We start from the raw sequence: 13,800 nt of genomic DNA on the forward strand, positions 1-13,800 counted from the left end.
AATCGTACAATTGACCTCAGTTAGAGTATCAAGGCGCATATGACGCGGTGGTAGAGCAGCGGCGTGTCGTGAGAACGATAACGACGGACACGGTTCTGACATCATGATATTTTTGATCGAAACATGGCTCCCCATTAGCAAATCTAATTGACGAATCGAGTATGCGCGATTCGAGCCGGCTGTGCGATTAAAAAAGCCTTCGGCGGCAATTCACGGTGGGAGCGTCGCCTAAACGCGGTCGAATCTGCGACGTGTTTCGGTCGGGCCGAACGAGCCGGATGATCTAAGCGTCGTCGCCGATGAAATCTGAGCACGTGCTCAATTCCGAGCGGCGGCCAGCTAAGGCATAAGCGCGGACTTAGATTTATGTATGAGTGAACTGAACTTAACACTCATGGCTAAGCCGTCCACGGTGTTAACTGGGGTCAACTGGGCCCAGAATGCGACAATCCTACTGCCACCGCCGTCGCCGCCGCGGCCGATGTGCGAAATGCACCGCGGTTTTCGTCGTCTGGAAACTGGATCGTCGATGACGCCTCCGTGGAATACGACGAGCGTAAGCGTGGCAGCGCACAACGAGCCGAGAGATGGGAGCGACGTTTAACCCTCCGTGATCTCCTTCGCGACTTCCTGCCGCGTTCGTGTTCGCTCGCAATCAGCGATTTTCGCGGGTGTTTAACCTCGTTATTTAATTGCAGAATTATAGAATTTAATCAGAGCTGGCTCCATATTCGCGCACCGTGACGCGACCTTGAATAATTGACGGCCGTTTGCGTTATATGCCACTCGCTTTCGAAGATAATTGACAGTTCCGACGTTTGGAGCCAGGCGCTTCTTATGTCGCGCGCAACCGCGTCCGTCGTTTCCTCACGCTCGCGATAATTAACTCTTTGAGGTCGAGTCGATTGAATTTCAGTTCCTCGATCTCACTGCGCCGACGTATTTGACATTTCACAAGAAAATCACTGCTCATGAAAGATATTTAAACAAAGGCGCGATCGCAGATTGGAGTTAAACCGAAGAGGAAGCTCTCCCAGACGTTCTCTCTCTCTCTCTCGCCGATCTTCGAAAAGGCAACTCTGTGCATCACTCACTGCCGATCTAACGATCGACTGCGAGGAATCGACCGGTGATTTTTTCACTTGCCCGGACTGTACCGGAGTACCAGCTACTGTTTCGGGAGCTGCTTCGAGGTATGCACTCGCAAAAAACACGTCAGACCGCTGAAGACCCGGGCCTGGAACAGGAGTAAGCGAGAAGAAGAAGACGATGAAGAAGAGAAGGAGGAAAGAGAGGGACGGGATGCTCCTGAAGGTGCCGAAGAGAACGGGAGAAACAGAAAGAGAAAGAAGGAGAGAGAGAGAAATAGAGAGGGAGGGGGGAGGAGAAAGGCCGACCGGTGTCGTTGACGGAAGAGAGATGAGCGGAGCGAAGGGCCCCGGAGGGCCCACGTGGACTGGAAGAGGACGGGCCGAGAATCCTCGGCTCGTTTTCACGCGAGGAATGAAGACGAACGCGAGGCCGAAACGCGCGGCAGCGTATAAGAAGGGGCAACAGGTGGATGGGGTTAGCGGCTTATCCGGCTAACGCCCCAAGTGATATCGTGGTAACTCCGCCGTGACGCGCGAGGGGTTACGACGGTGTTGTCGTAAAATCAGGAATTTCGGTCCGCTCATCGATCCGGGTCTCGCTGCGGTCGAAAATTCCCTCGGCCCTTCGCGCTCGAGTCACGATTTTGCGTGCGGAATCGCGCGGTCTCCAGAACCCACGCTGGCATCGTAAACACCGTCTCTTGAACATTCCCTTCATCGCGGATAAGAATAGCGTCTTATTACGGGCTCGGGTGACTGTTTTAGAAGAACGTAATTACGATAGCATGTGCTAGCGCCCGCGTATCCCGCGAATGAAAAGAAGCTGAGGTATTGGGATGAGTAGGCCAAAGTGTGTTAAGATAAAAGCTCGGGGTTTAATCGAAAATTATAATTTGTCTTATCACGCAACAGTGTAAATTCCATTAGTCCAGGAGAGATAATTCCCAGGCAACAGAAAGTTCTAAAAGACATTAAAGACGTCTTATTTCTTAGGCGTCTTTCAGACGTCTTTTAGACGCCTTTATTATACGTAAAGATATAAGTTATATTTAAGTAAGTGTATATCTGCAAATTTATCATAAGTTTCTTTTCACTACAAGCATGACATTTATTCCAAATATTCTAAATTCAAGTGAGTTTAGCATTTTAGCAATCAAGAATACTGAATTGAAACGAAAATTCGATTTGCTTGCTACATAAAGTCGACCCAATATTTTTTTTCGATAAAGTTTTGTAATATTCTTGCAAAGAGAACACATTTTTTTCTTGAATATATGTAAAAGTAAATCTTTCAAAAATTTATATTGAATATACTTTAAGACTTTTTACCAAAAAAATATTTGATGCTAAGGATAAGCGCGTTACTTAAAAGAGGGAAGTGAATTCAGCAATTGCTTTTCTTAGCAGAATGATATTTTTCTGTGTTCAGAAATTCGTGCCCACATAGACAGGTGTACGTAAATCGTACGGTATACGTGAGTTTGGCAGCGACTGTACTAACCGATTTGTAAAAATTGCATCTCTTATGACTCATACGATTAATTACTCATATTTATCACATAAAACGACGAAATAGAAATACGAAAGAAATACGAAGGAAATCTCCAAATTTGCCCTAAATAACAATATGCCATATAAAATGTAATGTGACAATCTGAGCGTGGATGTTAGTAAATTTGTTGCTGCATCGATGTAATAAAAAATTTACATTAATACACGACGCGATCAATTTTGAATTTGAATGACCAATTCGCACAATACAGTATATTTGCTTCATGAATAATGTATAATTAAAGGAATTGTAAAATTTCCATCATCGATTGTCTCACGTCGCGATGATCATAAGTCTATCTGGATATTGTTACAAATTTAAGGAATTATGGAATTTATGGACATTGTTACAAATTTATGGAATGCTTAAAAAGTGCTACCAGTGTTTCCTACCAAATATCAAGTGACGCGAGAATAATTATGAAAATCGAACGCGAGAAATCTCTCTCTCTCTCTATCTCTCTCTCTCTCTCTCTCTCAACGTATGTCTCCAAGAGTTCCAAAAAAGACAGTTCTCCAACGTTAATCTTCGGGAAGTTATTTGTGCGGATGATTTTTGCAAACAATGCGAGATGAACTCGATCGAAACTTACACACGTCACGCGTGCTGCCCGGCGGTCGATAGACGATTTCGCGAGAACTGATTCAGTTCGAGCAGACCAGCATGAATTCGCCCTCATGTTTCTCGATTCGCGTGGCCCGTGACCAACGGTAAAAATGGAATGGCGGTAAATAATTAAGAGCGCAACGGCGCGCGCGATATCGCTCCGCGCCGCGCCACGAGCGACGACGACAGCGTTCGGCGACGTTTATCGACGCGGATCAGCTTATCTACCGGGTGTAACGGAGATACGCAGCTACGGCGTTTCCTGTGTTAGTGTGTTTCCCGTTAAGGCGATAACCTTAATCGCTGACCGAGTGCGGGATCCTCGACGCGGGAGACCTGGAGCCGCGGCGGCGGCGACAGAAATTCAGCGCGACGCGGAGGAGAATCGCGCGGCAGAATCGCGCGCTCCAAATCGGCACAATGCTCCAATGAGAGAGCTTACGTAACGCCGAATCGCGACGACAGTCTTTTTAATGTTTGGCCAATTGAACGCGCGCGCTCCTTTTCGGCGTGTGTATCTTACGTCAGCGGCCGCTCCGCGCGCGTCGTGCTAATTCTATCCATCAGAAAAGGAAAAAGAAGCTATTCGCGACACTCTCTCGTCCCTTCGTGCGGCTCCCTCCTCCTCCTCCACCTCCTCCCTCCCCCACGCTCTCTGTGACGCGTTCGAATGCGCGTAAATTACCGAGCGCTCGTCTCGCTCGTCTTCATTAATTCTCCGAATGTACCAACGTTGTGCCATGAACGTTCCGCGCGTTACAAAAATTCGCGCTCCCAGAGGTATCGCGGAAGAGATCTGTTCGTTTTTTGGAGCTGCGCGTTATTTCGGCCTGTGAAAAACAATTGGACGATAACCACGGCCGGCAGCCGACCTGGAACTCCACCCATTCCCGTGGCTGGCTGCTGTCATTTCCAATTTTTGCTACCCACGATTGAAATTTCGAGCTTCGATCTCAAAGTTCGGCGTGTCGTTGGCTTCTGTACGTTTCGCGAACCTCTCATTGATTCGATGAAATTCTCATTTTTTCTCCAACTGTCGCTTGAATATGATTTTGAAAAGTTCTGTCTGTATTAATTGGAATCTTGTTTGACGATGAAAAATCTAAAAGCACCCAAGTATCGTTATCAGCGATCTCACAAACGATAGCAATATAAATCATAGACTCAGGCGCACGCAAAATAGCTCGAAATTTTGCTTTCGGTTTGAAACAGGACAAAGCCTCAATAATAATTGGGTGCGTCAATGGGCCTTCGTCGAGCAAATCTACGCACACCGAGAGAAAAATATCCAAGAAATAAACAATATTTATTTTGTAGGCACGAATAGCATATTTCTTCGTATCACGATATAAAATATTTTTCTCAAATAAGAAATTTACGTTTACGTTTTTTTTTAAACTCGAGCTTCTCACGAAGACAATTATTTATTTTATTTAAATAAAAATATTCAAAGCTCTAAGCGAATATGTTATTAGTGCCCAGTGTTGAGTAAATATTTTTTTATTTTTTAGATATTTTTTTCTTAACATAATTAATTATACACCTATTGTGGTTATACTGCAAATTTTTAAAAACTCCGATCGCAAACTGTTTCACTGTCATAAATCATTCAAAAGTATTGGCACGCTCTTCTAATTTCCAATTGAACATAATAACACGCAATGTATTTTGTGCACTAATAACAGTTCGTAAATCCACTTAACAAAATTTAATGCGATCCACTATCTATTCCACCGCGTGTCGATAATTTGCTATCTTTTGGCGATCATCGCATCGGAACGGAATTAAATGTGGCGCGGCCCACATTAATCTGCAACATTCTAATCATGCTTATCGAAATATCGGGCCGATGATATCCATGAGCGATAATTGGTTCCCCCTTTGTGACAGATAATCCGCGGATTGATGCGTCGATTGATCGCGTTACGTAAATTGTTGCCGATCGTAGTGCCAGGTGCCTCGTGCCTAAGTGCAAAACATGGTAGAGCTAAAGATTAGAAAGCAGTAGATACGATCTTGCGCCGGGCACGATCACCGATTTCGAGGGCTTACCAGGCGAGCGCGACCAGTCTACGAGCGTAATTCGAAAATTACCATCGAGTAGGCGGCGGGCATAAATCTTTCTGCAATGTTAACATTAACGATATTTGCCAACGTGTTCGATGCTTGCATACGGCGAGCTACTAGTCATACATTTTTTTAAACATCAATATCAACACAACGAGCAACAAAATAACGAGTCCGTGCGAATTTTTTAAAGAGATTACAGTGTTGCTTGAGTTGTAATGAAATCTACTCGATATGCAAATAATATTCACGCGCACACATAAAAAGTTGTAAACATAAAACGTAAAGAAACGTACGAACAGTTGAAAAATTTACTTAACTTGTAGAAATAGCATTTTCCGGGCACGTACATAATCCACGATATTCTTATTTTTTTAATCATAAAATATTTAAACTTTACTACGTAAAAAATAAGTACTCAAATAGACTTTCGTGATTATCACGACGTGAAATAATTGATGACGGAAATTTCGGAATTCTTTTAATTATATTCATGCGCAGTGAATTAATTATTAAATTTATATCGTATAAAGTTTTCTTTGCATTGATGCAGCAACAAATTTACTAAAAAGTTACACTTAAATTTCTGTATTATACTTTACGTCGCGTATCGTTTTGAGCAAACTTTTCCGTCATTTTTTTTGTATTTTTATTTTATTATTCTATGAGATAAATATGATTGTAATTTAATCAATCATAAAGGACTCAACGCTGTTGAATCTCGTGATTTGATATAGTAAAAGTTACTGTAAAATTCATACTGTAAAGTTCATGTAAAATTCTATCTATATCTATCGGAGTATATAAAAAAGAGAGAGATATATATGCATATATATATTTCATAAGTTTAAAGTTTAAAAATTCGTATTTAAAGACCGAACAAGAATGTCCAGAATTAGTTATACGTTCGGACAATGATACTTTTATCTGACTTTTTTTTAATAGATCTTTTTTAATAATTCCATTTTTAACAGGAAAAATTTAGTCAAATTCTTAACATTCCACGAATAATTCAGTCGTTCAGGCGGCATTTTCTACGCAGAAGAAAATTATATTTTAGGAGCGTTTTATTTTTGCATGCGCGGCAGATGTCGCGCGACGAGCTGTGCGAAATTTTCTCCGTGCGATATTCAGCGAAGGAAACAAAAGACGCGGTAATAAAAAAGGCGATGTAAAAGGCCTACTACGAGAGAGGACCGCGAGCTCTACCTGCGTTTGATATATCGGCTTCGGTGGCCGGATAGATGGATTACAATCATTCCGGGAGCTGGGGTGGTCAAATACCGTGACCATGCGTGCTTCAAACGTATCCTCGCGCACGCACACCGACATGTACGACGCACTTTCGAGTACACACGTGGCGCCCGTGCGTGCACGCGCGCTCCTGCGTGCAACGCGCTGCAAGGACGTTATTTTCAAGTGCCAGAATGCAGAAGGTACGCCACGGCGGCACGAAAATTTCCAGAACGCGAGCTCTCTGCTTCTCCCTCGCAGACGTGTACGCCTCTGTCTGCGCGCTCTTGCACGGGAAAAAAGAATTTCATAGCCAATCCAGGTAACTGAGTGGACGCCGGGCGAAAAACACTGACGGGAAATTATGTCTGCCACCGAAGATACTCGTCCGAACGTTCAGCTATATTAAAACACGATTGAGATAACTGAGAACGATCGGTTGTGCCGAAATCTCCTGCAAGAATCCTTATGTTTCCGAGCTTTACATTTGGTTTCCCCGCAAATAACAGAAAATGCAGTTGCATTGACGGAGTTGTTTTTTCGGTGTAGGTCTGTCGTGAACTCAGCATGTGAGAGGTCTCATCGATTGCGTTTATCTGCCTCTGCGTGACTGATCGTACTGTAATAACGATAACGACAGAGAGGGAACCTAATCAACTCCAAAATGGAGTACATCTACCTTTATTTCTGTATAATTTCTGCACGCTCGCTGTACCTCGACGACTTGATTTGAATGATTTTTGGCGAGGGTCAGAATCTCCTTTTTGCACGCCTTTGTGTGATTTAACCGGGAGAGAAGATTCTTCGTGTCTGTGCGTGTAGTTCTCTATAAAAACGAACCTGTAGAGACGTGTGTTTGCCGCGATTAGGGGAAGAGTTAATCTCTCGTGTTTCGGAATAACAGCATTACGGGATTATACGTCTCTGACTTCTTTTTTGGGGTGTTTCTAGACCCGTGCGGATAATGCAACACTCGAGGTGTTCTCGTACAAATTGAACGAGTGTTCTTTCACGAGGAGATCGGGATGTGTGTCCCTTCAGCAGATCACGCGTAGCATTCAGTTTGTGCACACTGCAGAGAAAGTATTTGGCATTTGTAACTATAATCGCATGATGAAAGAATTATAGACAGGAAAATCATCCTTTTAATAAGTGCCACTATAATGTCATCGATAATAATCTTACATACATACTGCCACTTTTCGTTGGAATCACAGAAGATATAGTTGACGTCGATAATGACTGTAATTTTAATTAGATTTACCATTTCTTCTCCTCAGGATAAATTCGGATAAACTGAGAGAAAAAAATGTTTAATAAATTTACTTATATAATAACATAAAATATACTTATAATAATGTAAAGTATTTGTCAAATAAACGAATATATATTTCCTCAAGATGTCAGCTTTTCTGTGAAAGAGCAATCGTTTGTTCTATTTATATACAAGAATCTCGACCTAAGTAAATATGTTACCAGTGCGTAAGTAGTAAGTAAACATTTGTCATTCTTTAGATATTCTTCCTCTGAGTTTACACTGAGAAGGGAATACTCGAAAACTCATTTGCGGGACACAAAGTCTAATTCTGTGAATAGACTTTGTACGCCGCAAACAAATTTGCAGGTGTTCTTTCCTCAGCGCACGATAAAACGAAAATATATCGCAGAGACGCACGCAATGTACTTACGGTGCTTCAACAGCATGATTCTTACATTCGAAATTCACGATCTCTCGACCCGATTATCTCTTGGCTCGACTTAATAGTTTTTTTTTTTTATATATATATAACGATCTGCACAGAGCATAATTAGAATGATTAATGGCGAACCGGAGCGTGTCGCATTAATGATGGCCTTGCCTCGGCTGCACCATGATATATAAAACTGCGCGCGGCCCCATGCAAACGCGGCGATTTTTCGCCGCTATTTTTTCGACAGCCACGCTCGGTCGGAGGCGGCCGACGGTCGGGAGATCGAACGGTCAATGGAGACACGCGGTCTTATTCCGCTGAATGCCAGAACATGAACATGGTCGTGGCACAGGAAGAAGGCAGGGGCACATCCGTATCGTGGTCAGAACCCGTGACCCCCCGATATATACGTGGCCGCGTGTAAACGTACGCGCGTCCGTCCACACAGCGGCACACACGAGCGAGCCGCGGCTTTGCCAAGGATTATCCCCCGCCCTTCGTTGCCCACGGTTTTCATTGTGAAATCGCGAAGCATCGGATATACGCAGGTGCTGAATTCGACCCCGAATTTTTGATGCGGCGCCCGTCGAGGCGAGGCGAGGCGTGGAGAGGCGCGGAGAGGAGAGAAGAGGAGAGAGAGAGAGAGGAGAGAAGAGTCACCCGACAGCGCTGCTGGCGCGTTGCGGCGAACGTTACTATACGCTCGCGCGAATAATTATTTCCTTCTGGGGCGATCATATCTATGGCGATTGTACGTCTTATAAGTAACGTCGCCTTTTACCTTTGTTTTCCTCCATGCAGATTGCGAATGCGCATTTGAATGCATAAAGAAATCGCCCGCCGCATCTGTCGTTCTAATTTGTAACGACGAGTATTTCGAAGCGCAACGTGCGCTTCCCTTCTCTCTCTCCCTCTTTCTCTTCAAGGAAAGTTTTTGCAAGAGAGACAGAGAGGAGGAGGGCTCTCTGTGCGAATTTGTCCGGGTTTTTTCGCAATTTTCCGTTGCTTCTTAAAACTGTTGCGACGCAGAAACAGGGCCGGTTCGTTTACTTATTTTAGGCTTTGGGGATAATCGCAGGTCACACGTGGAGAGCGGCCGGTTGCTTTGAGATGCGAAGGAATGTGCCAAATTGATGACGAGGAATTAAGCGGACTGAAAGCGCGTCCAGGGGCGCCAGAGAAACGAGATAGGGTGGCCAATTGGCTGTGTAATGTCAGAAAGGGGTTGCTCCTCGCCCCTCAGCTGACAACGCGAATATAGACGCTGCGTTATTTTTATGTATAAGTCCGGCGGCGGATCGAGCGCCGCGAAAACGATGGCACGACGTAAACGATGGCACTATGTGGATGTCTTTGTCGCTGTTTTATTATTCCTCGTCAAATTAGGGTCTTCATCGTGGGGTAGTCGCGTTGTAATTCTATCGCGATAAACTCGACCTCTCGCATAAAGGGAGAGAGAGAGAGAGAGAGAGAGAGAGAGAGAGAGAGAGAGAGAGAGAGAAAGAGAAGTGCATGGAAATTATATGAAACGTAATACATCAACCGTACAATCTCATTTTCCATTTTCTCTGCTTCTTGCGTATTTATTTCCAAAAACTTAAAGGAAAACAAACCAGAAACTTCAAAAACTTTAAAAAATACTAAGTAATATCTTAAATCAATATTCCTCTCTTTATATATCCTTGCAATTCTATTTTAATATTCTGACGATATTAGAAGATGCAAAAACCTAATTGATCAAACCAGTATATATATATAATCATACTTTTTTTGCTATTTATCACCTTATAGTTATACAGTTAGCTTTTTGCATAAAGTTAGGTTCCAAAAAATCTTTGAAGAGAATTTTACTGAAAGTCTATACATGGATTTTCTGTAAAGTTTTCCTGAAAAAGGACGTTTTGGAATACAACCTCAGTTGTCTAGTTTTTCCTTTTCACAAGATACTGCATGAGTAATAAAAGGTTTCATCACGATATCTCGATTTTCGCGAGCACAGAAGGAATAGACAATTAAACAAACAAACATATATACAGCACAAACTGAGAAACTCCTTCTTTGAAGTCGGTCATAAAAATCATTTTTTAAAAGTGAAAACGGCAAGTCTTCGTAATTGCGGATTCTAAAAACATCATCTCACTACATACATACGATCTCTATTTTAGTGTTCACGCGCTTTACGACGAACCTTTCTGTTGACACGTTAACTACCGACACAGTAGTCGCCAATGACAGGTGATAAAATATTGCCATCTCACTAATCAACATATAAGAATGTAATCGACTGCGTGCGATATGCAAAGTATACAACCGATAGAATATCAGCTGAGGAGTACATGCGAATTGCGTTTATTCACCGCGTCTTTGGCGATTCAAACTCGAACATCGAAATAACCAGTGGAAGGTCAGCGTGGCAGTCAAAGTGTCGGTTTCCTCCGGGGAAACAAATATAAGGTCTGTTCTTTTCGAAGAATTTCCTCAATTGGCGCGCACTGGTGCAATAAGTTCGAATGGGACAAGCATATATTTGGTCTGTTCTTTTCAGCTGCACTGCTGAAAACTGGTGCAGCTAAAAGGAACAGACCATATGTCTCACTCTATCGCAGCAGTTGAGGAAGTTCCTCGAAAAGGAGCAGGCCTACAATTGCACGCACGATCAGCGACAAGTTGCTGGCGCTCAGTGCGGTCTGAAAATGAAGAATTTACCTGTACTTGGTCCGTCTTAGCGGCCACCCATGCCTCTACGAAAGTGTCCATCGCGCTCTGAAAATCCATTCCCTTGCGGGGCCTCAATAATTCTCCTGAGCCTCGGAAGCCGCAGTCGTTCGTGACATGTCGCGTGTATAGCTCTGGAGTCCCCACAAATTCGTGGCTGTCGATACTGTCAGTGCGCGCGCGGCCGACACTCGTTAGTCGAGAGAGTCAGATAGCAATAAGAAAGACGCCGACGGTCTTCAAGTGTCAATATAACTTGTCTCCCTGAACAGTTTTACGTCACTGCGAGACCACCCGCGAATGTTACGATGCCTGTCGATATGATAGCGCGTTAACATGAGACTGTCTCTATTCACGATTGAGATCACAGATGTGTTGAGACGCGCGTGTCGAGTGTCTTTTTTCGTTTTCTCTTTTCCCGTATTCTAACGAGTTATATTGACCGTTACGTCTTAATTTCTGGCTAACAAGTGCTAAACGATTAACTTGCGGTCGTCACCTTTCCTTCCCTCTTACTTTGTCTTCTTCTTCTTTTTCTTCTTCTGCACCGATAGAATCGACACGTCTACGGTCTCGCTCTATAAGCTCTACAATTTGGTACAGCGTGAGATATCAAATACGACAAGAGACGGCGCGTACTTGTGACTAGACTGCGGGAAATCACACACGTGCTCGCGACTCATTGCGACCAGTATCGTCCGTATCGGTGGGAAACTCTGACGAGATCTGCAGTTCTCCTCTCGATCACCCAGTCGCTGCCGCGTTCGCGCGTTCAGAACGCTCGCGTACACGATTCTGAACACTGGCGCCTGACGCCCAGGGTCCCTCGATCATCGATCACAAGGTCGATCACCTGTCGTCGGCCATCTCCTCCGAGGAAAGCGACGGGAAGCACTGTTTTGACGCGCGCGTCGACCGTGTCACTGCTCATCAGAACCGAACATGTGCTCGCTCTCTTCGTGTCTCAAGACCCGGCTCCGATCGATCTCTTCAGTGTTCTCCTCGGACAGAGAGAGAGAGAGAGAGAGAGAGAAAGAGAAAGAGAGAAAGAGAGGGAGAGAAAGAAACAGAGAGAAACAGAAAGAGAAAGAAAGTCTCCTTGCCGGCGAGAGTCCAATCGCGATCGCGTTCACATCGTCCTCGCTCCCTCTGTCCTGGTCGACTCTTTTCATTCAGTAACCGCGAGGCGATCGAGGCGAACACCAACGAAATATCATCCGCGTCGCCGAGTGGACGAGCACGGACCGCGAGGACGACACGTTCGCAGGCAACGGCGTTCGAGCCGCGACTGTGCGCGTCGAGGCGTCGCGGCGCTCGTTCTGCCCCTACGACGCCCTACCCGCCGCCCGTCGGTATCAACCCCACCACCGCGTCGCCGCCGCCGCCACTACCACCACCGCCACCGCCACCACCACCACCACCACCACCACCATCACCACCACCACCGCGAGGAGAGAAACCGTAGTCGCCGTGTACTGAGATCGTGAGAGAGTGCCTCCTCTGGTCCTCGCTCTCTCGGCTCTCTGGCTCTCACCCTCGCTCGCAGGCTCTCCTCCGGAACCACCTTCGCCGTCTCTCGCTCCCGCTCCCTCTTTATCCTCCCCTGATTTCGCTCCCAAGCGAGGAAGCTCCGGATAAGGCGTCGTCTTGCCTGCCGCGCGCTGCGCCGCCGCCGCCACCGCCGCCGCCGCCGCCGCCGCCGCCGTCTCCTCGCGCGTCTTCGTCGGCCTCGCGGAGGCTCGTCTCTGCTCCATGTTCCGGACGCGTGTTTACCTGCTCGGCTATTGTTCTGATATCATTCGCCGTCTCGTGGTGCGCACGTAGCGTCGGCGGAATCACGAGGAATCGCGCGCTGTCGACCGCGTGATGAGCGTCGCGCCGTCATGCCTCCGCTGATAACGGCGTCGGCGAATTTTATCGCGCGCGCGGAATACAGCGCAAAACAGCATGCCGCGTAATCGGTGCACGAGAAGGACGCGATGTCCGATGTGAGCGCAGTGCTTGTACCGCGCGAGTACTTGGCAAAGTACTGTTCTGGCCCCTTCTTTTCGCGTTTTTCGCTCATTTTCGCGGAGAGAGATGAGGGATTCCTCACCTTGCCTGCACGGGCTCTCCAACATGTGGCGACAATTTTCTCACGCGACTCCTCTTTTTCATTCGCCCATAAATATTCATCCTTTTTATATCTCGTGTCTTTTCCCACGGTTGATGAGAGTTTTCGCTCTTTCGTGATGATCTCATCCTCTCAATTTTGCGCTGATCTTGTTTTCCTCATACACTTCTCATTTTCTCTCTTTGAGGAAACTATGATCATATGCACTGTGTGTGTGCGAATGCGAAAGGGAGCAATATTTGAAAAATAAGAAATATTTACTTGATAGATATACGGAAGAAAAAAATAGTACGGTTGACCCACACGTAAATCTTGTGCCAACAGCCAGGTTCAAAAAATATTGACTTAAATATAACTATATATTTACTTAAATCTAAATTCTCTCATTTGAATAGAAAAATTAATTGTTTTCATGAAAAACTGAGATTTTAAGAAAAGGTATATTTTTTTTATTTGGAAAATATTTCATATATATTAAAGTATAAATACGTTATTAGTACCTACGCGAATAAACATTATTTCTTATTTCTCTCAGAGTGCATATCCATTTTTCATGAAATACTGATTCTACAATATATTATACTAAATTTTTTTTAAAAGATTTTTTACACGAAACTGGGAAATACATTAGTGCGCGCACGGAATACTACAAATATGCTTCAAGACTTCAAAATTATTTATATACTTTGCTGCCGCAAATCGCCCGCACATTTCTACTTATTCCCAACTAAT

General features: G+C 44.8%; 1 protein-coding gene across 1 annotated transcript in view; it reads right to left on the bottom strand.

Moving 5' to 3' along the window:
* The window catches only part of LOC116840244, a 65,473-nt gene extending 53,177 nt beyond the window's left edge, over window positions 1-12,296 (bottom strand). Inside the window, exon 1 of the mRNA XM_032806739.1 lies at window positions 10,947-12,296. Coding sequence (XP_032662630.1) covers window positions 10,947-11,015 — 69 coding nt within the window. The 5' untranslated portion in view covers window positions 11,016-12,296. The remainder of the gene's footprint in view (window positions 1-10,946) is intronic.
* Window positions 12,297-13,800: the final 1,504 nt, after the last annotated feature.

This window comes from Odontomachus brunneus, unplaced genomic scaffold (genome assembly GCF_010583005.1).
Source record: "Odontomachus brunneus isolate Ranch 3 - 2012 unplaced genomic scaffold, Obru_v1 Obru_scaffold_009, whole genome shotgun sequence".
NCBI lineage: Eukaryota > Metazoa > Arthropoda > Insecta > Hymenoptera > Formicidae > Odontomachus > Odontomachus brunneus.